Source organism: Melospiza melodia, chromosome 26 (genome assembly GCF_035770615.1).
Source record: "Melospiza melodia melodia isolate bMelMel2 chromosome 26, bMelMel2.pri, whole genome shotgun sequence".
NCBI classification, from domain to species: Eukaryota; Metazoa; Chordata; class Aves; order Passeriformes; family Passerellidae; genus Melospiza; species Melospiza melodia.
Genome location: NC_086219.1, coordinates 1,409,753 through 1,435,768, shown reverse-complemented (window position 1 = coordinate 1,435,768; position 26,016 = coordinate 1,409,753). Strand labels below are relative to the sequence as shown.

The following is a 26,016-nucleotide window of genomic DNA, read 5'->3' as shown; positions in this document are numbered from 1 at the left end:
GCTCCCTCCTGCCTCCCCCGTGGCCATGGGGTCACTTTGCTTGGAGAGCACAGGCAGAGCTCAAGGATAGAGCCCCCTGGACGGAGCCAAGGAGCCACCGAGTAAAAACGCTGAGGTTTTCCTTTTCTGTACAGCGCGTTTCCCTAAATTGCCTTTGACTGTGTGCATCGCTAATGAAAGTTTATGCCCTTGTTAGAAGGACAGGCAGGTCCATTCCAGTTAGGGCTGGGTCTATCCTTCTGCCAACTGCCCTCCCCAGCACACATACACACACACTCTCACTCACTTGCTCTCCCTGGTGAATAAGTAGAGGCTGTTATAAAAAAAAAGAGAGAGAGAGAGAGAGGCAAAAAAAGAGGAGGGGAAAAAAATTTCCATATTTGTGTAAGTTGCTTTAAAAGCATTTTATCATGTCATAAAAAAAAAGGAAAGTACTCTCGGAAATTGATCCTACACAAGAGCCCATTGGACAGAAGGACGTTGGGATGTTAATGGCTATTTTGCTCCAGGGTGGCTTATTAAAAAATTTATACATAAATGCTTAAAATTGCATAAATTATTTAAAAAAAAAAAACATAGTAAGCAATTTGCAATCCCCATCTACTTTTCCTCTTTTTCTTTCCCTCATCATTCTTTTCTTCCATTCTTTCCTACAAAAAGAAAATATTCCTTTGCACTTCTCTTACCCTTGTCCCCTCCCTGTCTGAAAATGTGATGTGCCCAAAATTGTACATGTCCGTGGGTAAGATAAATACGATTTTAAACGGTACCTGCAACTGACCAGCAGAGCTATCTGTGAGGGGGAAAAGGAAAAAAAAAAGAAAAAGAAGGGGAGAAGAAAAAAGAAAAGAAAGAAAGAAGTTTGGATATGATGAGTGTTTCTCGCAGGCGTGGAATGTCACCCACATATCCTGGAGATTGTACTGGGGAGGTTTATGATGGTTTCCCATTGATTTGTTTCCCCGACGCAGCTGCCGACCTCTATTGAGGGACAAACATAATCAGCACTGACGCAAATTAGATGGTTATTCGTTTTGAAAATTGACAGAAAAACAATAAAAAAGATGAAATGCTCCCAAATCAATAGATATAATGAAATTCAAATAATCCGAGAGATGAGGTCTCCATGGCAACTGATAATGTGGAAAAGAAAACAATTTAATAAAGGACAGACACACTTTGAAAACAGATTGGGCAAAGGGAAGGCGGGGGGGCGAGGGAGCAAGGGGGGCTGTGGGTTGGGTGGTGGTGGGAGGGGGCAGCGGGAGGAGGTGGTGGTGGGGAGCCGGAGCCACTGCCTCTCCGGTTGGTTAGCGGTGCTGTAGTGAAGGATCACTGTCCATCCCAAGGACGCTTGCCATAATTAAGAGAGGCTTTCGGTCCAGAAAGTGCAGATTCAGGTTTTAATACACAAAATTATTTCAGGAGCACTGAATCGGAAAGTCGTTTGTTATGACCTTCCTGAGAGGCCTGGAGCAGGGCATGTTGGAGGCGCGGCGGCTGAGCCAGCTGAGTTATGGCATATTTGTGTTTTTATAGTGCAGAGGGGAGGGGGAAGGGGGGAAGAAGGTTAAACAGTATTTACAGCTCAGTTGTTTTCAGAAAGGAAAGAGAAATAGAGTTCATGAAAAGATGCGAGTGGAAGAGAGAGAGAGGGAGAGGGAGAGATCCCCTGCCCGGCACACACACTCTGCTGGGACGTCAGCTCCATGAGACATTCCCCGGTGCTCTGTTTGCCTTAAGGTGTGAGGTGCACATGGGCTGGGGGTACAGAGGGGCTCTTTGGTGGGATGGGGAGTGTGTCTGTCCCTGGCTGCAGGCTCCAGCTGGGAGTCCACTGTCTTGTCGCTCCAGGCTGCAGCACAAACTGCGTCTGGCGTGGGGCTCATGCGGAGCGCGTGTGCAGTGTGAGTGCACGCGGGTGCCCTGCTCACACCCGCGGCTGCCCGTGCTGGCTGGCTGCACGTGGGGCTGCTCTGGGCTCTGCCTGCCTGCTCTGGGCTCCGTGGGGCGCTGGCTGCGTGTGCGGGGCTGAGCGGAGCCAGGTGCGTGCAGGGCGCAGGTGCTGTGTCCGTATGGACATGTATGTGCGTGCAGGTGTGACACCTGTACAGTCACAGCTACACGGGCTGGTGTGCATTAGCACGTGCATACAGTTGTGTGTGTTTGTGTGCAGGGTGGTGTGTGCGTCTGCATGTGATAGTGTACCTTGCACGGCCACGTTTCTGTACACGTGTGTGTTCCCACGGAGGGGTGTTTGCAGTCAGTGATAGCACAGGCACATGGACAGGCTCACAAGGACATAGGAGATAAGAAGATGAGCTCTAATGACCAGAAGGAAGAGCGACAAAAAGCAAGACATGGAATTAGAGTAGTGTGAGCGCTGGGAAGCGTGGAGTGAGTGCCCACATGGCCCGGCCATGGGGTTGTCTGACAGGATTGCTGAGTTAACAACTCAGGCATGACCCTCTGCTTTCACACCAGAGCTCTTTCTCCTCTGGCCTGATCATTCCTTCCAACAGGATGGAAGCATTTCTCCTAACCACACTGCACAATATTTGCAGGTCGCAGACATCTGCAGGGATTCAAAGAGCCCTTGAGCTCCCCGTATGGTGTGTGATGGGCACCTGCTCTGGATTCACAAAAGAGTTCAGCCCCACTTGGGGATCACAGAAACCTCTCAGGGCACTGAGTGCCCCCTTTGCACGGCCAGCCCAGAGCAGTTACCTGCTCACACACAGCTCAGGCAGCAGCCAGGGGCTGTGGAGAGGACATAACAGGAGCTGGAAGGCTGAGATGCTCTGGTTTGCTCTTTGTATGCAGCCCTTGTTGAGGTTTCACTCACCTCCTGCAGGCTGACACACTGACTTACTTTGCAGGACCTTGAAGGACCACAGTAATGAACTTTCTCTGGCCCTGCATTTCTTAGTGGTGCAACAAGCATTCACGCTCCCAACTCCTATTTAGCTCCCGACTTCCCACTGCAGTTAATTAGCAGCCTGCATTCTTTGTTAGGTCTGAGCTTAATAGTGCTGAAAGGGATTGCAAATTGCTCTTAAACTGCCGACCAAGTACCAAAGGGTCAGAGGGACCCTATTTTAGGAGCTCACTTAACCCCTGCCCTCAGTTAGGGATGAGCCCAGCCTGACACCAGGGAGCTGGTGTCCCCTGACTTGGGTCCTGGTGGTTTGGGGTTCTCTGTAAAATCACTCATTGAAGACAGTCAGCAAGAGGAACTGATGAAACTTGGAGCAATTCCCTTCTGAATCTGTCCTTTAAGAGATCTCTTGTCTCTCTCTGGTCCTTTTTGTTTCCCCTGTGTCAAATCTGGCGTCCTCTTGGTCACATCTCTGTGTTCCCCTGCACCCCTTGCCTTGACCCCTTCAGTCTCCGGTGAGGGGTCCATGCAGAGGCTCAGGCCTTGGCCTCATCTTCATTCCCTGGGAGCTGGCTCCCAGTGAGGTAGCAGGCTTTGCTCCAGAGGCTTTCCCAGCCCTCTGCTCCCACCACCCTTCCCTCCCTCTCTGCACCCACCGTGTCCTCCTGTGAGCACTCGTGAGCCCTCTGGGCTGTGCAGAGGTGAAGTTAGGCACTGTGTTTGCATTCAGTTTCCCCAGCAACACGTCTGGCTTCACAGGGAGTTTTCTAAGGGCCACAGGGAGCCTGCAGGGACCTGAGGGTGATGAGCTATTGCTCTTCACTCTCCCTTTCATGTCTTTTCCCCCTTGGTTTTCTTCACAACCTGTGGGGAGATTGATGGCAGGATTGTGATGTAGATGTTAGCAGTTGTGCTTGATTTATAGAGTTACTTAGGCTGAGTGAGGCTACTTATGCTCCTCTGGATGGTAAACCTTTTAACCAGACTAAAAAATTAATAACAAATAAATAAGACAAGGAAGAGAAACTAGATCAGAAAAGCTGATCCTCTTGGCTTTATGTTATCTGAAAGAAATATGGCGAGGACAGAAGGCTCCCAGGGAGCTGCTGCTCAGCTTGGGGAGCCAAGACCCTGCTCACTGCATTGGATTGGAGCACTGAGAGCAGGTTTGCATAGGAAGGAAACTGCTGAAATGTCTTATCAAAGATCCTGCATTGACAAATGAACTAGGAAGTTTGCTGCAGGACACAAGGGACTTGTGAGCTTCAATCTGTCCTCTATCAGTATTTTTTCTCTGCTATTACTCGATTTGCAATAGTACCTAAATTGCAAAGGCAGTGGGCCCGCTAAGCTGGGCAAGAAATCCTTTCCCAGTGGGTGATCCATGAAGGGGAGCCAGGCAGAAGGGGAGCCTGCACAATGTCCTTTGCCCAAAGAGAAAGAACAGTAGCAGAGTGAGTGGCAGAATCAGAATTCCTGACGTTGTTCCCCACTTTTTTCCCCTCTTCTTTACACTCAGCACTGTGTAACTTGTATGCAGAAAGGCGTTCTTTTCTTGTCCTTTGGATGTTGCAGGGCACACGAGTGCAGAGCAAGGCAAAGGCAAGGGCAGAGATGAGGAGCTTTGCCTTGGCACTCGGGCGAGAAGCAGACCCTGAGTGGCTCTCTGAGTGAGGAAGCTGAGGGCAGGCAAGATCAAAGCACATTTAGAGTAATTTTTGAGATCTGCCTGGGAAAAGGTTCAGACGTGCGTTACTAAAGAGCTGCGAGGAAGGATTAGTCCTGTCCTCGCTCGAAGTTGAACCACTTTCCCCAGCAGCTGTGCCAAGTGCCTGTGCAGAGCTGGTGGGGCAGGGCAGGGTGGGTGAGGGTGCCAGAGGAGCCCAGGTGAGGCAGAGGGGCCGGGACTGTCCCCATTCAGCCCCCAAGGGGACAGGGGTGCTGCCAACCCTGGGCTGGGCTGGCGGGGCAGGTGAGGAGCTTGCAGCAGCACAGTGCTGAGCATTGAAGGTGTCCATCCTGCTCTGCTGCCTCCAGCCAGCCCGGCCCTTCAGCAGGGACTCTGCGGGCTCTGGAGGACTTTTTGAGTTGCAGCCCACTGCACCATTGCAGCAGGAGCGGCTGTGCTAGGGCCAGCTCACTCCTAGTGTGAGGTCTGCACTGCCTTTCTCTCCCTGGCCAGTGATATATGGCATAAATTAGGCCTCTGAAGGGGGATACTGCATCCTTAAGAAGAAATATGTCCTCATTTTTCTTAAACACCGTTTGCACTGAGTGAAATGTTTAGAAGGGACGCTGAGGGATAACTTTATTTCTTACTAGGGAGTTCAGAGCCGTTCAGTTAAACCCATAAAACACTGGGAGTAGGGAAGCTGACAGCCTGCCCGTGCATTAGAAAAGCCATTACTCATCTGGAGGAAGTTCACCCCATGCTGGAGCCTTGTGTTACCAGTGGGGTGGTCTAGGGGAAAACATGGGATCATCTCCCATGGCCATCTAAGGGGTCAGTAGGATGCTCAGAGGTGGAAAAGACTCTGTAACAATCCAGCACAGTGACGTAGAGTGCTGATACAAAGACCCCAAAGCACTGGGTAAGGCTCATTTGTGGGTAATTGTCCTCACTCCCCTCCCCTGCATGGGGAAACTCAAGGCACAGAAAGCTGGGGAGACTGATGGCTATGCTGTGGTTGGAAACCAGGCTGGAAGCCAGCATTTCTGGTTCTTAATCCCCAGCTTGAATCACCAAAACCAAATTGTATTCCAGCGGCAAGGAGTGAAGGACTGACCTCCTGTCTGGTTTCTGTCACAAAGCTGTGTTCCCAAGTGGAGCCGAGAGCCCTGACTCCATCTTCACTGCAGCCCTTTCTTCCCAGTGGGATTTAGAAAACCTCCTGGAAGATGAAGGCAGGGGCTTGTAGATAAGAGGAATGGGAATTCCTGTCCTGGCTGGTGGTTGGTGCTGTGGTGAGCTGCATTAGAGGTGCAGGCTGCCACCATTCCCCCAGTGAGTGGCTGTTGGAGAGGACAGGGCCACCCAGGGCACCCAGAGTCACGGCAGACAAGGCATTGGCCACCAAGGGGGTGGTGACTTTCTCTTTGATATTTTATTTTTGGAGGCTTGACACCAAAAGATTTAATATTTGTTTGAAATGAGAAACAGTTCTCGAGTGAATTTGGAGAGCCTGGGAATTAATGTCAGACCCCCCTCCCCTCCCTAAACATCCCTCCTCCCCGTCAACTGAGTCCCCCCCTTTCAATTTCTGAAGCTTGCTGATTTGAATATTTATAAATATCAGTAAATTATTTATTGTAGCAATCTGCTGTGCCATTTCACCAATCGCCGTTAACACTTTAGGGCTTGCTCTTCAGGAGGATGCGACGGGAGGAGAAGGCACCTGGGGCGGGGGGCAGGCGCTGGGGAGGGGGTCCTGCCTGCCTGGCTGCCCCGCCAGGAGGGCTTGGTTCTCTCTGTGGGCAGCACTGGAAGGGTTGAGATGTTTGCAGGAGAGGATGGGGAACCTTCTGTGTCCAGGATGGGGACACTGGGAGAGGACATGGCTGAAAAGGGAGGCTTTTATGTTGTAAGGGGGTGGGCTGTTTGTGCCCTCTGGCATGCAGGGACCTGGCCCCGACTTACAGCTCTGTACTCACTACTCTTCACTTGTAGTGTCTGTTCCCCTGAGAGGAAAATTCCTCTTGGTTTCTCCTGTCCCATTCTCTCCTTTCAGAATTACACTCCCTCACAGAAAACACACACTGCTCAGGGATGCTGTGGCTGTTTTCTGTTTGGGTAAAGGAGGGGCTCCCTGTGTTCACGAGCTCTTCTCGCAGAGAAGCCCCATCAGCAGCACGGGAGCAGCCAATGGCCAGGTGGTGAGAAACAGGCTGCAGCCTCAGAGCAGGGCACCAGCATCTCTGGAGCCTGTGCCTTCCCCTGCTCTCAGGGCATCCTGTCATCCCTGCCCAGTGCCTGCCCTGCGCTGGGGCTGGGGGATCAGGAAATCACAGCTGAGAAGGCTGAGCAAAGGCAAGCATGTGGGCTTGCTGAAGGGAGCTGGCACTGCTCTCTGCCCCTTTGGGCCAGGGCTGAACCAGAGTTCAGCTCTCCGGGAGCTGCAGAGAGGGAGGAAAGCAGACCCTTGTGGGTCTATAAATGCCAGTGTGGTGGGCAGGAGAAATCAAGCAGTGAGGACTGCAGGCAGACTGTGCTCTGGCAATCTGTGGGGACCAGAGCAGCGTGCCCAGCCTTTCCTCCCCGGTTTGTAGATGGGCTGTGTGGGGAGAGCCCTCGTGGCTGTGGGAAAGCAGGGAGTGAAGCTGGCAGCTCTCGGGTAAGGACACCCTGGCTGCTCACTCCGTTTCCCCTCCCACGTCTCTGGTTCTCCTTCTCCTGGCTGCCCAGTGCTGAGCTGGAGCCTGTCACGTCTGACTCTGCACCGAGGGCTTTCCCCAGCTCCTCGCAGGCACGCACGGGCGGGATCCATGCTTCCAGGGCAGAGGACGTTGTTAAAGAGCCTTTGTGAACTCCCCAAGGTCAGCCAGAACAGACAGCAGCCACTAATCCAAGGTCATTTCCTGGGCTAAAAGCAATAAAATGTTTTATTGATAAACTGAAGAGGGGAGAATACGCACTAAATCCACTCTCAGACATTGTGGGCCATGCCTGGGATGTTCTGCCTTTGCCCTGGCCCTGCCTTAGGGTAATAGACAGGTCTTCATGCTGGAGGGAGAATATTTTCTGGTAGGGGCTGAGCACTTGGCTGCCTTCCCTGCCTCCTCCCAGCATGTGGCTGGGCAGTGCCAGGGCACTGCTCCTTAGAAGCATGTTCCCAATGTTTGGCTCCATTTTAGGGACTGCAGCTCAAGTGTGAAGAGGCTCCAGTGTGCAGCATCCTCACCTCCCACCCCAGTGAGCCGTGCTGCCCTCCCTGCTTGGGGCTGCTGGGCAGACTGGAGTGTCTCCAGTCAAGTTTGCACCACAGTGGTTAAAAAAGAAAAGGACTGTGCATGCATGTCAGCCCTCCTTTCTTCCCCCTCCCCGCCCCAAATAATGCTGTTAATAATTAATCGAATGAGAGCTTGCAGCTCCTGGAAAGCTGGCAGTGGGACCTCCCTCCTGAACGGAGCTGCTCAGCTGGGCTTAAAACTCTTCAATAGGAATATGAAAGCTCCATCTGTTCGACGTAGCCGGCCTTGTGAAGTGACAAGGCTGTCCCTCCCCAGCCAGCACCCCGTCCCCCCAGAACGGGCCCTCCTGCCCCAGGGCTCTGCCCTGCACCCCGGCCCTGCCCAGCAGAGAGCTCCTGCTGCTGCCCTCCACCCATGCCAGCTGGTTCACCCAGCTCCCACACGCCCTTTTTCCCAGCTGGGACCCTTCCTCCCCTCTCTCAGGGTGTGTTTTCATTAACCCCACGCTAGAGCCAGGCTTGGGCTCTCTCCTCCTCTCCCTGCAGAGCTGGGCTTATTATCAGTGTAGCAGTGTGCCCCTTGGCTGGGATGGCCCGTTTCTGCCCGGCTGCAGATCCTTTTGTTCCTGCACACCGTGTGTCCCCCACAGCCCGTTTTGTGCCTCGGGGGAGGCAGGGCTGAGCCGTGCCCGGCTTGCAGCGCTGCGCTGTGCAGTGGGTGAGCTGCTGCAGGGCTGCATGCAGGGACAGAGCCGGGCTCTGCATGGGAGCTGCTGGCAGCACGTGGGGTGAAGCAGGGGCAGCAGGGCAGCAGCATGGCCAGGTGAGCTCTGCCCACCTCTCTGCCAGGCCTGGCTGCAGCAAGATCTGCCTTTCCTTCAAAGCGAGGATTGCCGTCAGGATGCCACAGCGATGGGTACAGAGGGGGGAAGAGCCCGTGTCTCCTCCAAGGGTGTGGAGAGGGGCAAAGAGGAGTAAACTCCCGGTGGCATTGTTTTCAGAGGAAGTGCTCAGTGTAAATAGAGCTTGTGGGAGAGTTTGTCCCGGGCAGAGATGAAAAGTCCGTGTGACAGGATCAGGTTATAAATGGCTTCCTTAGATTGATGTGAAATCAAAACATTTCTATTTAGACGAAGAAAATGAAGGGGGATGTTTACTTAGCCTGGAATCTTTAAACAGTGATTTGGGGTGGGGAGCTTGGCCTGGGGGGAGGGTGCCTCTGCCTGGCTCCTGGGATCTGGCAGTGCCGACCTTGGGCAGATAGAATGATCCCTCATCCAACAGCTCAGCTTCCCTCCCTCTGCCCGAGAGAAGGAAACACAGGTGCTCTGGTCTCCTCCAACCTGAGGCTCATGTTCAGCATTTCTCTGTAAGGGTTTCCCTTCTGCTCTTGGACTTGACAGCCTAAAAGAAGGGAATAGGAATCTGCCTCGCATTCCATAGAGAAGGAAGTAAGGCAATGAAATGATAAAATGTGTCCAGACTTGGAGAGAGGTGGTTGCAAGGTTGGCCGGAGAAGCTGGAGGTTTTGATTTCCACCTATATTGGAATAGGTGAGATATAGAGCCCTGGTATTTCAGAGCAAATGCCATGCCAGGAAGGTCTCTGGGAGGGTTAGTTCTATAGATCACGGAAGTGGCATGTTTTCAGAACTCGCTTTATTTTTAGCTTTAACTTTAGGAAAAGAGTCTCAAAATGTTAAAGAGGAAAAATCCCAAACAAAAGAAGGGAAAGGAAGAATGCCAAGGGGCAGGGCAGGAGCTGGGGGGGCAGAAGCTGGAGAGGTAGAGGGGCAAAGCCAGGGTGTGTGAGATGGAAGGAGGCAGGGCAGGAATGGAAGACGAGTTGCAGGCTCCCTGGAATTGCTGCATACGCGGCAAGTGCAGCCTCAGGAACGTCTGTTCCTCTTTTCCTTTGAATAAATATTTATATATTCATTTGCCAGCTGGTGCACACACTTGGCTGCTCACCTCCAGACCAGAATAATGGGATCTGCCTTCCTGGCAGAAAGGGGTAGGGCAGTGAGGGTTCGGGCTGCCGAGTGTGTGCCTCCCGGTTATCTCCAGCTGCGAGCGGCGCTGATCTCACCCGTTCAGTAGGGCTGGCTATCGTGAGAGCGTGGCCGGGGAATCACCAGGCCGTGCCTGGGAGAGAGGCTGGTGATTCCGTGCTGACCCAGTGCCCTGGCCCCGGGCAGGCACGGCGGGGAGGCTCCGTCCCAGCCACCTGCAGCCAGCAGGGCTCTCCTGCCCTTGGCCTGAGCCCACGGCCCTGAGCTGCAGGTGTCCTGGCCAGGCTCCACTCGGCGCTCACAGCAGCCTCCTCAGAGTCCCTCTGTGGTACCAGCTGGACATTGGATCAGCCTCCACTTTGTGCCCTAAATAGTGGGAATGCAATTGGAAGGGAGGGTGCCAGCAAATAGAGACTCGCAGCTTTATGGGCATCTGCCTGTGCCCGTCTGTATGTGCGAGGGCTGCGGGCTTGTGTTGGGGAATGCGTGAGAAAAGGAATGCGTGGGGGAAGGCGCAGGAATGTATTTTGGGGAGATGGGACTTCTTAACCTGTACATGTAGGACTGTGTTTACGGAGTGTGCCAGCGCATACACACAGCTCTTTGAACAGCTGTAATTTCTAGATGGGGAGGTACGTGTTTGGGAGCACCGTGTGCTTTCCCTTGCTGAAAGCATGATTGCACGTAGGTGTTAGTGCCGGGGGGTGCCTTTGGAAAGTGGAGGAGTACATTTTGCCTCCCTTTGTGTGGGGGGCTGATATATTTGTCGGGGGGTTATTTTTCTCGCAGTCCTTGACAGGGAAGCGTGTCTGAAGCTGTCAGGAGTTTACGCTAAGCAGCCACTCTCTGGCTGTTGGACAGCAGGTCTAAAGTTTCAGTCTGTTTGTATTGGGCTGTCATGTTACGGGATTAGGGGCTGTCACAGTGGCTTCTGGGTGCATTGTAGGGGGTCTGATTAATCTCAGTGTGCTTCTGTGGAGCAGCACCTGTGTGCTGGTGACAGGGAGGTGTGAGCTGAGCTGCCACCAGGGAGTCCTGTGCAGTGGAGGAGCCCATTCTCATCATTTGAGGTCTGCAGACATGTTCTGTTTGCTCTACATGGGACTACAGTGTAAAATCCAAGACCCCATTTTGGAGGGACCTCCACCTCCAACCATGTCCCCACGGTAACTCTTGTGGCATGTGTTTTATTGAGCGCCCTTCCTGAGCCCTGGATTGCAGGGCAGGGTCTGCCTTGGCGCTGCTCTGGGGGAAGAGCCAGGCTGTGTGTCCACTGCAGTCCTTTAACCCTGCTTAGTCCAGGCATCTCTCAGAGGTATCAGAAATAAAGAGAGAAATGAGACAATGCAACTGCTTTAGAATAATTATTTTGCTTTTACTTGGGATTGAACCTTGTTAATTGTTGGTGCAATAATTATGCAAGTGACTCTGATAGAGACCGTTTAGTTCAAGATTCTCCATGACCTTGAAGTTAAGACCTTACCTTCTTCCTCTCTCCCCCCACCTTCTCTCACCCCTCCTTTACTAGCTGTCACATATGAATAAACTACATTAAAATAACAAACTCACACTAATTAGCTGATTGTGCTGGGAAGTATGAGAGCAGAATTTCCTGTGTGCGAGACTGAGCAGGCACAGGGGCCTGATCAGCCAGTACCAGCCCACAGTGATTTTCTCCATACTGCTGTGACACACCAGTCTAGTTGTGGTGCTTCAGCACACACACTTTGCCAGGGCTCCTGTCCTCCACACTGGTTCTCTTCGGTGCATACTGGTTCTCTTCTTGAGACTATGCACAAACCCTTTTAGGTGATTTCCTCACTGTCCATAGGGTTAGGCTTGGGAAGCTGTTGTCCTTGCTAGAGATGCTTGGGTGCAGTTGCTGGCTGGCGGGGTTCTGGCACCCACTACATCTGGGATAGAGCTAGGGACCTAAAGCAGGTGGTGCTGCAGTCTGAAGGAGGGGTCAGTCCAGACTTTTGACAAACTGGTACCCCGCCTCAGCCAGGAGCAAAGGTTGGTGCCACACTCACCTGCCTGGGATGTTTGGGGTCTTTCAAAGCCAGTTCTGTCCCAGCACAAATTTCTTGTGGCCATTTTGGTCCCAGCAGATTCAGAGGATGCTTCTCACCGAGCTCTTCTGGTTGGGCTTCCACTCTGAGCTTAGGAAGCACATAGCTGCTCCACCTTTCCAAGGATGAGCCTGGCCATGCCTGAAAGCCCACTGGGTTGGCACCATCCTTTTGCTGTTTGGGCTCAACTTGTCTGATCCCACTAATGCCCTTCCTTGCTTCTTTCTCCTCTCTCTTCCCAGCTGAAAGAACTATATGCACTGACGCAGCCTCAGGAAAACCCGCGATGGCTGCCAAGCGCAAAGGCGGCCTGAAGCTAAATGCCATCTGTGCCAAGCTGAGCCGCCAAGTCGTCTTCGACCACGGGGGAGCTGAGCAGGCACGTGCGGACAAGGGGCCACAGCAGGAGAGCAGCAACAAGGACCTGCCCCAGCCCGGCACCAAGGAGCTGGGGACAGAGTTTTCAGATGGACTCAGCTGCGTGCAGAAGATCGAGGAGGACAAAAGGAGGGAGGTGATCGAGAAGTGGGTGAACGGGGAGTACAATGAGGAGCCCTTGCTGGGGCGAGCGGAGGGCAAGGAATGCAAGAGCACCGAGAGCACGGAGGTGCCCCCGGAAGGGGTTTACATGGTGCAGCCCAAGGGCTGCAGCGACGAGGAAGATAACGGGGACGAGGCGGACGCTCTGAGGGGCTCCCAGGACGGCAGCTTCTTGGATGACAGGGATTCAGACGGGCCAGCAAAGGACGATGCCTACCGGTCCTCCAGTGGCGAACCAGGCTCCAAGCTGGGGGCAGGAACCACCTCAGGTAAGCCCTCTGTGCCCTCCATTTCCTGACACAGGGCAGCTTCAGAGTGACATTTTCTGTGTCCATGGCAGGTCCTGCAGCACCTGGCAGCCAAGGGGAGGAGTGAGAGCCCTGAGCCCCTTACAGAGGCCTGTCATTTTGCTCTTGGGACCATAGGGAGTTTGCCTCTGGCTTGGCCTCCCCTTCCTGAGAAGGGTGGGGTGAGGGTGGACATGGCTGGATAGTTCTTTCCAGACCACAAATCCCTGGGTAGGGCCTGGACCGGGTGGGAGAGGAGCAGTGGCTGGGATGAAGGTTCTGGAAGGAATGGCCATCGAGGCGTTCCTCCAGGGACTGGACCGGATCAGGGAGGCTGTGGGAGGCTGAATTGAGCCAGGGCAAGGCTGGGACAGTCCCTAGAGAGCCACCTGACAGTGAATGTCCGATCCCTTCCTGCTGCCCTGTGGTGCCTCGGCCGGGCGGAGGGGCTGAGGTGATGCTCGTGTCGTGGTGCTGCCTCCCCTCACGAGGGGCCCAGTCCTCGAGCTTTGCCCACCCTGAGCTCAGCGTTTAGCTGGTGAAAATGCCACGCTCAAAGCAAAGTTTCCCCCACCATCTCCTGTCTTCTTCCTCTGGCCGTGTTTCCTATTTTCAGATTGCTTCTACTTGATTTTTGTGGTTCATTCAAAAGCTGAGGTCAACAAGAGATGTTGGGGAGAGCCTCAGATGACTTTCTTGCTCCCTTTCTGATACCCAGGTTTCCCCCAGATCGATTTGAGGGGGTGTATGAGCACTAAGCCTTGATGAAAGCTTTGGGTGAATTGAATTCTCTCGGTTAGGGCAGAGCAGCTCCCTCCCCATTTGTCACTCAGCCGGGCTGGATCTGTAATTGAAAGATCTTCCCCTAATCTGCTCCACCTGCACGCACCCCTCCCCTGATCTCAGCACTTTGTGAATCCATCAAACTTTCCTCCTTTTGTGTGTGCGCGTGTTTTCCTCCTCCTGTTAATAATGCAGCTGAAACTCATCTCCGTCTGTCCGTTCCCCTTCTGGAGAGGCACATTCTCCAGTCTTCACGAGTTCAGTGGCAGCGCACATAATTATGCATATAAGATATAAACAGAGCTGTTTAATTATCCTTCGCCACATCAGTGACAGAGTAATTAACAAACATTGCAAGATCAATGAGGGAAAGTGTGACCTTCAGTTTCCTTTGATAGGAAAGCCCTTGTCGTTCCCAGACACAAGGTGATTGTGCCTGGACTCTGGTTTAGTTTGTTTTAATTCACACCACTCCACCCCACCTCACCATTTGCAGCTTTTATTTGCTATAAAAACTAAAAGAAGGGGAACTTAAATGTAAAAAAAAATGTTCCCAAACTAGAGAAAATGAAAAGAAGCTGAGGTTTCTCACTGGGTGAAGAGATTTAAGTAAAATACTTTTGCAGGGCTGTATTGTCAAAGGATTATGCAAAAATGGGTAACTGTTTGGGAAGGGGGGGTAGCTGAAGCTTCATTTATGTCTAAGGCAGGTAATGGCACATGAGGCGTCCAGTTTACATATAGAACCACGTGGGATTTGACTTGCAAACAGACGTGCTGCTGTGTCTTGAGCGTCTGCCTCAGGAACCTTGTTATAAATGTCATTTGCAACATTTCCCTGAAAGCACAAGAAACATCCCTTGCCTTGGAAAGGACAAAGTTATTTTCCTTTACTTTTTCTGTCAGTGTTCAGGAAATTAATTTTCAGCTGTTCATCACCAAGTCCTCTCAACACCTGACGTTACTGAGCGTGAACTAAACTTATTCCAGTGAGATTTGGAATTTCCTCTGTCGAAAAGGAGGAATTTTTTGGTGGGAGCTGGGGGGTCACAGGAGTCAGGAAAGGAGAGGAATACAGCACTGCCCTCCCAGTCAAAGTGGCTTTGGGGGAGTCATCACAGAAACCTTGATTTGAAGAATCTGAGCACCACTTGCTCCCCATGAGAACAGAGGGTGCAGGGCTGACAGTGCTGAGCAGTGTTTAAAGCTGAGCCCAAACTTGTGTGAAAAGCAGGAGCCACACAGAAAACCAAATCCTGCATCTAACAGGCTTTCTTGGTCAGTGGGAAAAGTGATCCTGATTATATGGGGATGAGAAGGGTTCCTGGTGTGTACACATCTTGTCCACTTTCTGGGGATTCAGCTCGTGCCCATGTCTTCCACCAGTGCCTCTCGTGGTCTGTTGCCAAATCCTGGCCACCTTGGTGTCCTTCCAGGCTGACAGGAGGGCTTGGTGTGCATTAGGCAGAAGCTCACAGACTCACTCAATTCTATTCAAGCCTCGGGCTTTGGAACAAGATGGAGTTTCTTTTCCAGCCCCCCCTGGGTAAAACAGGACTAAGGAGTTGGTGCTCAGTCTTGTCGTGTGCCCTCCTATGACTGAGGAGTCACAAAGCTGGTGTCTGTCAGGAGATGGGTGTCAGGAGCTGATCTGGATGTGCAGATGTGTTTGTTCATTCATTCAGGCACCCTCTGTTGCCCACTGACCGGCCCATGCTTCTCTGTGCACATTTATATATAGCAATGAGATTTCTCGGTGCGGTCTCTGACACAGATCCCGTTCCACAGTCGCTCACTGACGCACACACACACCCAGGCAGATTTTCCTACACATGTTCTTCACTTTGGCTGTTACATAGTGGGCTAAGGCAGCCGGAGAAGGAGCTTCCCCCTGTACAAGCTTTTGGATCTGCCTTTCTTTTCTTAGCTTCTTGGCTACGTCTCTTGGAATATTCATTGGCCCTGTTTTCAACCAGGAGAGTTTTCTCTTCCTAATTTCCTGGGGAGACTTCACTTAGGAGAGCGTACACACCAAGTGCCAGTTTCTTGCTCATCATCCTGTATCCCCCAGGTCTATATATTTTCCCTCCCAAGCAGAATAAAAGACAAAGCCCTGGCTGGGATGTCCCATCCCCCAGTATCCAGACCTTGCACTCCATTTGGGCTGTTTTGCTTTTCCTTCCATATATAGTGTGCTGCTGCAGGCTATTTTTAGCGCCTTTTTTGCTAGCTTCGGATCCTTTGTGATATGATAGCTGCTCTGAGACACACAGATCTCTGCTCTTTGGCAATGCCCACAAATGGAGAGCAGCGACTGGGGGAGAGGGAGCCCTTTATTATCACACAGGAAAGGAGAGGAAAATGCAGTGCAGGGAAGGGGGAGGAAGACACAGGGATAATGCTTCCTGTGGCTTCCAGGAGTCCTCACAGGGAGTGTTTCCCAACGATTGCCCTGCTTTATTTTTGTCTGTTTGTGGAAATGAGGAAGGTTTTCTGTCAGTTAGGTAATTTCAATTACCTCTTCACCGTTGTCTGAAAGTGTATGTGAAGTGAGGTGGCTGAAATTCATACGATCCTTGTGGCGAGCCAGCTCCCTTCTGTTGCAGGGTGCCTCCACTGGAGGAGCCTCTGTCCTTCATGTTAGGTGCCTGAGCAATTAAATTCAGGTTGTCTCAACTTTATGGGATGTGTTGGGCTTGTTGGGCTCACGCTGGATGAGTAGAGCTGCAGTTGCTGGCAGTGAGCACTGGGAACTGGCCACAGCATTTGAGAAATGTGGGTGAGGAAAGACTGAGCAGCACCAGCAAAGCAGGGAGGGTGTTGTGATCATCTAGAACCAAATCTGAGCAAAGGAAGAGCAGAATTCAAGGTGGGTTTGGGGATTAAATCCATGACAGTGAAAGCTGAGCTCAGACTTCACAAAGCTCCGAAGAAGTTCTGGACCACCCCCCTTCCCCTTTCCCATAGGCTTGGATTTTGCATCTGTTTACCCAGCTGAGGTACAGCCACATGGTACCAAAGATGGGGAACACTGGCTTTCAGGGCAGTGGATAAAGCTAGCAGAAATCACATTTAATAGTTTCATTTTGTATCAGATCCTTAGCGTGGTATTCTTTTTCCCCTTGCAGCTTGACACAAGCTGGCTAGAGTTTTTCTGTGCAGTCCTTGGAAATCAGGGCATTATGAGCAAAGCTGGGGGTTGTTTTACTGGTCCAAAAAGAAAGGAAAAGCAGAACAGGGAAAGCAGGTTTAACAGAAACAGGAAATTGTTAGACCCAGTAGGGATTTCATGGGTTCATTCTCTTCTGTTGGGTCATAGGGCTACACTGAAGTGGAAGTGGGGAAAAGAAAAAAAAGAGGTGAAGAGGAGAACTGCTTTAAAGCAGAATGAAAATTTTTATATGCTGTGTGTGAAAGATAAAGTTGTCCTTCAGGCAAGTCTTGTTGCTGGACCCAGTGAGGAATGGTTCTGCATTTAACATCCTGTAAGTTTAATACCAACCCATGAGGGTGTGCTGTGCCCTAAGCCTGACACCGCAGGGGCATTGCCACCCATTCAGTGACTAACAGGGTGTTTATTCTGGAGTCAGGCATCCCAAATCCCATGCAGAATGCTGGGCTTAAGTGCCTGGAACTGGAAGGTCATTTTGGGCTAAAGCAGCTCCCAGCAGGTGTGGCTTTGTCCCTTGCCTTGCAGGCTCTGGGCGCGTTCTCACATCGCCTTCCCCCAGAACCACGCACACAGGAGCCAGTGTAGCAGCACTTCTGCTGCAGTGAAACAGCTATTCCAGGCAATCCTGGAGCAGGAATGTGACCTTCATGGTCTTGCCCATTTAGTGCCCGTCACAGGCAGTCTTTTCCTCCACAGAGTCCTGTGAAAACTGATTTGTGGGAGCTGATGGCTATTGAACTTGGGCTGTGCTCATTGACAGGCTCTTGGTGCACGGAAACGCTCTCGTGTACGTGCCTGCCTGTGCAAGTGGCATCGCTGGCTGTCAGATTCCCCACTTCTTAGGAATCTTTTGGATCTACTGACCTGTTCTGTGGCAGCGTCTTGGTGCCTTCCTTTTCCACTGTGTTTCAAGGCAGTGTTGCTTTGTTTTGAGTGGGACCCCATGCCCGGAACTTCCCTTCTGCTGCCAGTGTCCCTCGCTGTGCTGGCTGCCTGGGGAGGAATGTGCCTGCCCATTAGAGCCAGAGCAAGTGTTGAGTAAAGATGATGAGGGAGGTTTGAAGGACTCCTGCACACTGTAAATCTTTACTCTGCAGTAGAAAGCAGGAGGGAGAGGAGGAGGAGGAGCGCTGTGTCACACTGAAGCCTAAACGAGGCCAAGCCGGCGCATCAGAGCAGTCTTTATTTCCTCCTTTACACTGATATTGGGTGACCTCCAGATGTGTGTTCTCCCCACCATGGTGGGCTGTGAAACTGCCTGAGGGAGTAGGGGAGGGAAGAAGGGAGGGAGAGACCCAAGGAAGGACAGCTTTTGCTCATTCTTCCTCCCTTTAACCAAGCTCCGTGAGACTAACCCCTTCCTGCCCCTTCCCCAGCCCATGCTCCGGGGCACTGGCTTTCTCCCCCTCCCTGGAGCCCACATCAGACAGCAGCTTTCTCTCCTCAGCCTAAATCCTGATGGAGAGAAGGCTGTTTCTTACCTATTTTTCACCTGTGTGGACTTTCCCTTTTCCTGGTGTTACTGGAAGCTGTTCCTGGCTGCTTGAGAGGCTGCCTGTAGGTTTCCATAGCATTCACTGGACTGTGGCCCTTTTCCACATGGCAAGTAGTAGCTGTCCATTTACAGGAATTGAGATGGAGGAGAGCAAGCTGAGTGAATCCTTACAAAATTGACAAGGAAGGGAAGGGAAGGACTGCAACAGTGATGGGGAACTGTCCTGTCTTTGTCTTGCTTTCTACTCTCCTTCCTGCACTCCCCATTGCCAGGTTTCTCTTGCACACAGCCTTTGCTGCTCTTCCCCTGCCTTGATTCATCTGCACCTCTGCTTCTTTCCTCCTCTCTGCACTGTTCTATTCTGCCCTCCTCCTGCTCCACCCCATACATTGCCTTGCCCATCTCCCTTATCCATTTCACACCATTGTGTCCTGCCTGCTCTCAGCCAGCCCTGCTTTCTCTTCACCAACACACACAGCATTTCACATGGGTTTTCCCCCTTACACATGCTGCCATCTATCCTCTGTGCACCTCCTTCCATACACAAATATACACAAGGACAGATCTGTACAAACCTTGGCATATTGGCATTGGTCTCACTTCCAGTAAAATTACTTTTTCTTCATATTAGGCCAAGACAAGAGTGCAGAGACATTTATGAAACTTTGTTTAATGTACTGAAAAGCCATCGGCTAGAACATTTAGGAAATTGATTTTCCTGGCATTGATGAACTCTTTTTATTTTACCCCAGTATTAATTACTTTTTTTTTTAAACAAATTAATTTAAGAGTCATAAAACCTAACAAGTGAGCCAAACGTCAGTAGATCATGTTCCCCTCTCCCCTTCCTCCCCCTCCCCACTACTAGCGCTGGTACGGGAGGAGAAGAAAAATCAGTGCCTGGTGTGACTCTCCCCTCTGGTTTCACCGCAGGGGAAGCTTCATCACTGCGGGATTACGCCGCCACCACCATGAACGAGTTCCTGGGCATGTTCGGCTACGACGACCAGAACATGCGGGACGAGCTGGCGCGCAAGATCAGCTTCGACAAGCTGAACGCTGCTACCTCAGAGGCCGCCGCCGCCGCCTCCCTCCCCGGCGAAGACGCCATGAGCAAACGCGCCCGCTTCTCCAAGTACGAGGAGTACATCCGCAAGCTGAAGGCCGGAGAGCAGCTCTCGTGGCCCATGCACTTGGCCAAGTCTGAGGAGCTGGGCTCCAAGCTGGGCAAGGAGCCGTCCTCGGTGCTGGCACAGCCCATCCGCGTGCCGGGCGCAGACGCCTCCATGCTGACGGAGACCAAAGCCACCATCCTGCCATTGCCCTCTGCCAGCAGCTCCCAGATGCAGGGCCTGATGTCGCGGGCCTCCAAATACGACTTCTTCATTCAAAAGCTGAAGACGGGAGAGAGCATCAGGCCACAAAATGGCAACACTTACAAGAAGGCCTCCAAGTATGACCTAGAAAACGTCAAGTACTTGCACCTTTTCAAGCCTGGGGAAGGAAGCCCAGATATGGGAGGAGCCATCGCCTTCAAGACAGGCAAGGTAGGCCGGCCTTCCAAGTACGACGTGAGGAACATTCAGAAGCTCACTCCAGTCAAAGCTCCAGTCCCCAGCCTGGCCCCTGCTTCCCTCACCAGTACCCCCAGCAGCACTCCAGTGGCCGGGCCAGAGCAGTCCATCTCATTGCCATTCAACACTCCTGAGTACCTGAAATCAACTTTTTCCAAGACAGACTCCATCACAACTGGAACAGTCTCTACAGTAAAGTAAGTGCACTCCCACTTTTCTTGTCTAAGTACTAGTGGGGGATCATACCATCAGTCTGTGTGTGGTTCAGTGGGCAATTCCAAGTTCTTACCCTGTTAAATACTGCATTGTTCACGGGATGGTTCTCTTTGCTCTCTGTCAAAGTGTCTGCTCCTCTTTTATACCTTACATCTCTATTTATCTGGTCTGCTCTAAGGCTGTGACCTGCCATCAGCAGCTATGGCCATGAATCTGGAGTCCAATAGCTCCTGAGTTCGTATGTGAAAATGAAAGAGGAGGGAACATGGTGCTGTCAGCACTCTTAGGGTCAAGGTTGGAACCACTTTATTTTCTTCCCTCTCTGGTTTCCCAGGCATCTGGGTGTGTCTGCAGGAGAACCTGATTCTTGTTTCCGTTTAACTAAAAGGCATGACTCTGCTGGCTTTACTGTTGGCAAGATGGGGCTTTTTGTTTGTCCCAGAACTCACAAGACATTTTGGTGCCTAATTCTCATCAATTTCCATAGGAGTTAGGCATATACCTACTTCTGTGGGGCCAGGCCTGTGTCTTCTCAATTTGCTTACACAAACAGAGGTGATTCAATTACCCCTCAGACTGGGCAAACTCATTAGCCCAATTACCACTAATAACCTCCTGCACATACGTTGCCAGCAGTCTCTGCAGTGATGCCATTGACTGAATGGAGGTATCTGAAGGTCTTGCCAAATCTTGGATTACTTTTTAATGTGCCTTCCAGAGGTGGGAGCTGTAGAAGAGATACACATGTATGTCAGGCTGCAGCAGGGAGGAAGGCAGAGACTTCTCTGCCTTCTTGCCATGGTTTGGGTTTACTTGTTTCTCACGGTGAATCTGGGCTGTTGTGAGCTGTGAATCCCATGAGGTCATTTGTAGTAAGTCCAGGGCCTTCTCTCCTGCCCTCTGTGCCATCACACACTACTTGGTCCTACTGATGAGGAAAAGGCTGTTTTGTGTTTGGCATGTGGATGTAGGAGGCCTTGAGCTTGCTTGAATGTTCTTTGCAGTCCCAGCAAAGTCTGCATCACCCACTTTCCCTGTTTCACCATGTGGAAGGCAGAGCCATGTAATGATACCTGTCTCCCATGTGAAATGGTTGTTTATCAACTGCCTGCAGACAGATGGGGAGCTCCATGGTAAAGGTGTATGGGAAAGGACAGAGGATTATTAACATCTGCATCTGCTCAGGATCCTGCTCAGGATGGACCTGTGTGTGCTACAGATGACAGGCAGGGACTCCTATTAGTTAAAAGCACAGTGGTGTAAATATTCCTGGAGACTCAGCGCCCTGTTTGATGGGTGACTTGGTCCAAGACTGTGCCTGAAGTGTCTTGAGAACATTCAGCTGCCTGGGTCTCAGTTGCCATCCTAGAGCTGTGCTTAAAGGCACAAGCAAGATAAGCAAGCCTCTTATCTGCTGTGGTGTTGCACTGGGATCCCAGTTTGTTTTCCTTTCTCTTGCTTGTTTTCCTGCCTCTTGCCAGATGTGGGTTTGCCAGCACCATGGTGAGCCTTCCTCTGGCCACAGGGCTTCCTCAACCAGGGCATCATGGTGGGGCTGCAGCTGGAATGGAGGTGACCATGGCCTTCAACGTGGCCCTTGGTGTGTCCTGATCACACATTGCAATACAGAACGGCTCTGGACCCTTCTCCTTCAGGCTGCTCACTAGATAGAGGCTCCCATGGCAAAAGGCAGCAGCCCATTAACTGTGCTGGTGAAGGAGGTGCTGACTGGGGTATCTGGGCTGTGGCTTCCCATTCCCAGTCCCCACTGGGTTCAATAACCGGGCAGGAATTACCCTTTACACATCTGCACATACACCCTTGCACATACATGGGTTTAAACTCTCTCAGATCCAATGCCATTAACCTGCCCTGAACTCGTCCACCTTCAAGTGAACTCTGTGAAAGTGTCCTTGTTTAAACCAGGGTGCAGAGCTGCAAGGAGGCGCAGTGGAGGCTGGGAACGGGCAAAGCACACAGAGAAGATGGTGTGCAGCCTGTCTGGGGTGGCCCTGTCTCTTGGGTAGGCTGGAGTCTGGCCCTGCATCTAATTTTCCTCACTAAGGATGTTATTTTTATCTGCTTCCTAACCATGTAAAATAATCCAGGCTTATGTGACAGTTGAGGTGGTTTTCTCGTTGATTAAAATACATTATCTGTCTGTTAGAATTTTGGGGTATCTATGAACCAAAGAGGCATTTTAAGCCCCATTCAGGGGCTGGAGCCACTGTTCCCAGAGAGAAATGGGCAATAGCTCACAGTGGCTGGCTGAGAGACTCTCCTGCAGCTGAGCCAGGGGCAAAGCTTCTGTGCACACCAGGGCAGAACTGCCAGGTGCCTCAGAGAGGTGTTTGCATGTGGCCATCACTTTTTTGTAGAGGCATTTTTTCTGTAGAAACAGGTTTTTGTGGTTGATCTTCTCACTTTGTCCAACAAACTGCTCAGAGTCCTGCAAAGAAGGAACATGCAGGAAGGGTGGTACACAGCCTGTGTGTTTCCCTGGGAGAAGAAGGTACAGGGTTTGAAGAGCAGAGGGGAGGGAAATTAAACTTATGGGTGTCTTTGCTGGTACCCTTCCCCGGGCCCTCTCTCCTGATCTGTCAGCGGTGTGTGAGAGAAACAAGGAGTTTAAGCTGTGCCCTGTTGCTGCTAACCAGCTCTGCCCTGTGTGTCTCCCTTTAGGAATGGATTACCCACTGACAAACCAGCCGTCAGCGAAGACGTAAATATTTACCAGAAGTATATTGCCAGGTAGGCAAAACTTTTGACTCTGCTGGGGAGAGGGCTGGGAGTCAGAAGATGGAGTGGTGGTGGGAGAGACAAGGCCCTGTCTGGATCAGGTGTTTAAACCAGACATTGGCACTTCCATTTCCCGTGTCATCTGTGCTTGCCCTGTCCCCCTGCCTGGGAGAGCATAGCTGTGAGAGGGACACAGTCATGCCAAGGGCATGCTCAGCTCCCTGGAGCTGTTAGACTTGGTGACAAATAGTGGAAAACTGCTTCACTGAAGAAGCCCAGGGTTTAAATGGGAGTTCTGCCTCTTGGCTGTTGTTCTTTCTGTCCACTGCCTTTTCCCCCTACCATGTCTGCAGGAGGCAAGCAGAGAGCATCTCAGCTCTGAGAATCTCGGCCAGAGACATTCACAAGTGACTTGAGTTTAGGGAGCTCTTGGCATCAACATGGGATGTTTATCCTAGAACATTTTTGCACCTCTTTTTTCTGAGAAATCCTCACTGAATCAGGTGCAGAGTAGGGCACCTTATCACAGCTGTGGGCATGCTTAGGTCAGGACAGTGATGCTGAGAGGAAGCCCAAGGTTGTTGTGGTGGGACAAAGAGAAGCAAACACTTCTCTCCAGGGAAAAACTGGAGGGTTTGCTCCTACCAGCACTTGGGCACTTATTAATGAAAGGGGAAGGGAGTGTGTACTGTGCTTTCCCACCTTAGCAGAGCCCACAGAGAGTCTCCTAGGAAAGTAAAAGGAACATTTTGGCAGGGAAAAAGAGTGGGAACAGCACTCTCCTAGCTCAAGAGTGGAATGACAAGCGACTTAATTTCCTCCCCTTTGGCCAGATGTAGGAGAAGGGGGCAGAAAAGCCCATGGGAAGAGAGGGCAGTTGTGCCACCACAGGCAGCTCCTCAAGCAGCAGTTCCCTCATGTGGGAATTGGCTGCCTCAAGGGACAGTACAGTAGTAGAATATATAGAATATAGGAAGGAAAGCAGGGGTTTAAACTCACGTGCTGTGTTTGTTTACCCTTATCCCAGGTCCAGAAGGAGCGGCATCCTTTTATTTCTGAGATTGCAGGAATTGTAGGAATTGCAGGGGGAGAGGAGGTGGCACCTTTCTGTCCCCCATTCCCCTCTCAAGCGGAGAACTGTAAACACTCCAGCCACATGCACTGCTCCTGGAGCTGTGCAAGCCCCTTTCCCTGGGTCGGGCAGGTAGCTGGGAGAGGATTGTGAGCCACCTCAGGGACACCACATCCTGCTTAAAAGGCTCCGCAAGCCACCCGTTGCCAGCACAGCCACTTCCCTTCAATTTACACACATTTAAAAAAAAAACAGTTTAAAGCCTTAAAATCAAGGGGTGGGGGGAGAAGAGACACAGCACTCTTATGTCTGTACTGCATAATTAGCTTAATGAGTTTGCCAAAGCCACTGCCAAAAGCTGCCCAGGGATAATCCATTCTCTCACACAACAAAACAAAACCTCTTACTTAGCTAGTTTGGGTTGGGTTGTTTTTCCCCCTCCTCCTCCCTGTATATTTATAATTAAAAAAAAAAAGACCACAGAAAAAATTATTATTATTATTATTAGTGCCTCAGCAGATGGTGCTTCTGGCAGCACTTGCTTAAATATTTATTTCTGTGTGGGTTTCCTCCCCCCTTGTAATTGGGGTGGGTTTTTTTTTCTTCTTTCACATCATCGTTACAGAGTAATGAGTCTGTAAACACTCTCTAAGCATGCTGACTTCTTTATTTATTATTTTTATTATTATTTATTTATCAACTCTTGCCAGATCAAGACTTTCTGGCAAAAGAAAAAAAAGGTGAACCGATTAATGTGAAGGAAGAGGGAGTGGGTTGTTCTTGTGCAATTGCATCTATGTGTCTGTATTGACAACTTAGGAGTTTGGGTTTGTATATCAGTGTGATGAGCTGGTCCGTGAGTTTCTTGTTTCAGGTGTGTGTGTTTGTGTCTGTTCATGTGCATGGAAATTTATGTTTAAGTAAGTTCAGGGGGTGTGGATGTACTGTAGAGTCTGTGCATGTAAATGTGTGTGTGTGTGTGCATGTAAGTGTGTGGTGTGTGTAAGCTTTCCTGTTATGAAAAACCTAAACAGATGCTGCGCTTTAAAAATTAATAGCTTTGAACTGTTTCAAGTGTCAGAAGAAACACAGGATAATATAACCCTTTAGGAGCCCAACCTTGCCCACTGAAGGAGCAGAATTTCCCCTTTGTGCTGCGTTTGCCACTTCCCTCCTTCCCCCACCACACTTGGTGGAACACTTGTTTGTCCCTTCCAGTGCTGTAGACACCACACACACCTTTCTGTGGCACATGGTAAGGAGGATAGGAGTTGGGAGTGCTGGAGTGCTTGTTTAGCTGTTGTTTTCAAAACTGAGCCCATGTGTCATTCCTGCTAGGGTGCCTCAAGTAACTCATCTCCTGGAGTCAGATCTTGTTGGTGTCTGGCCCTTCTTTTACTCCACCTGGTATCTCTGGTCCCTTTGCATCCTCATTTTTGATAATAATTTGAACTGCTTTGTATTTGTCAGCAAAGTCTGTATCATCCTCTTCTCCCTGCCTGGCCTGCACCGCACAGGTCTCCAGCCCTTTTCTCTTTTTCCCCCATCACATCAGTGGAATAGAGAGGAAGCTTCCCACAGGGCACTTGCTTTCCTTGAAGAGCTGCTGGTGGTGTAGCTGACATAAAGCCCTGGACTGGCAGGACCAGCTGGTTATGCTGTGGAGCCACATGTCCCTGGTCAGTGCCACGGTGGCTCTGGTGGCTGCCCTGGACAGGCTGAGCAGGCACCCAGGCGTTGAGCAGGAATCTCCTCCCCTGCTCTCAGTTCCACACCTTTGTTTGTGCAGCCAGCCCTGCTGTTTGCCTTGTGGTTTGTTTCTTCTCTGCTGCTGAGGTTTGTTCCAGTTTCTCAATCACCTGTTCTGACGTGATCCTGATTTCCTGCAGTATTTCTTCTCCTTCCCCAGGGAAAGGCATGTCTGCTCCTGGCATCTGTCCCTGTCTCCCTTTGTGAATGCTGAGGCAAAGAAGGCATTTAATTTTTTAGCAATGTCTATCTTTTCTGTCAATTAAGTCCCCTTTCCATCTCCTAGAGGCCCTGCTGTCTCCACAGTTGACCTCCTCTTCCTTACTGTGCTTCAGAAATGGCTTATTTAGTATTGCTTTTCATCTAGACTTTTTCTATGCCACAGCCTCGCGTTACCTCACCTTACTATGATCTGTAATCTTCCCTGCTCCTGCCCCATTCCTCAGTTGCCCCAGGATACCCTCACTCCTCTCATTTTCCTTTTTTATCTGTTGCCCTTCCTCATTTCTTTCCCATGCCCT

General features: G+C 51.1%; 1 protein-coding gene across 13 annotated transcripts in view; it reads left to right on the top strand.

Moving 5' to 3' along the window:
- CASZ1 (castor zinc finger 1) overlaps positions 1-26,016 on the top strand; it is a 188,860-nt gene that overhangs the window by 132,631 nt on the left and 30,213 nt on the right. For all 13 annotated transcript variants that reach the window (XM_063176728.1, XM_063176735.1, XM_063176727.1 and 10 more), the window contains 3 exons: positions 12,111-12,677; positions 19,079-19,916; positions 22,618-22,686. In XM_063176728.1, coding sequence (XP_063032798.1) covers positions 12,111-12,677; positions 19,079-19,916; positions 22,618-22,686 — 1,474 coding nt within the window. The remainder of the gene's footprint in view (positions 1-12,110; positions 12,678-19,078; positions 19,917-22,617; positions 22,687-26,016) is intronic.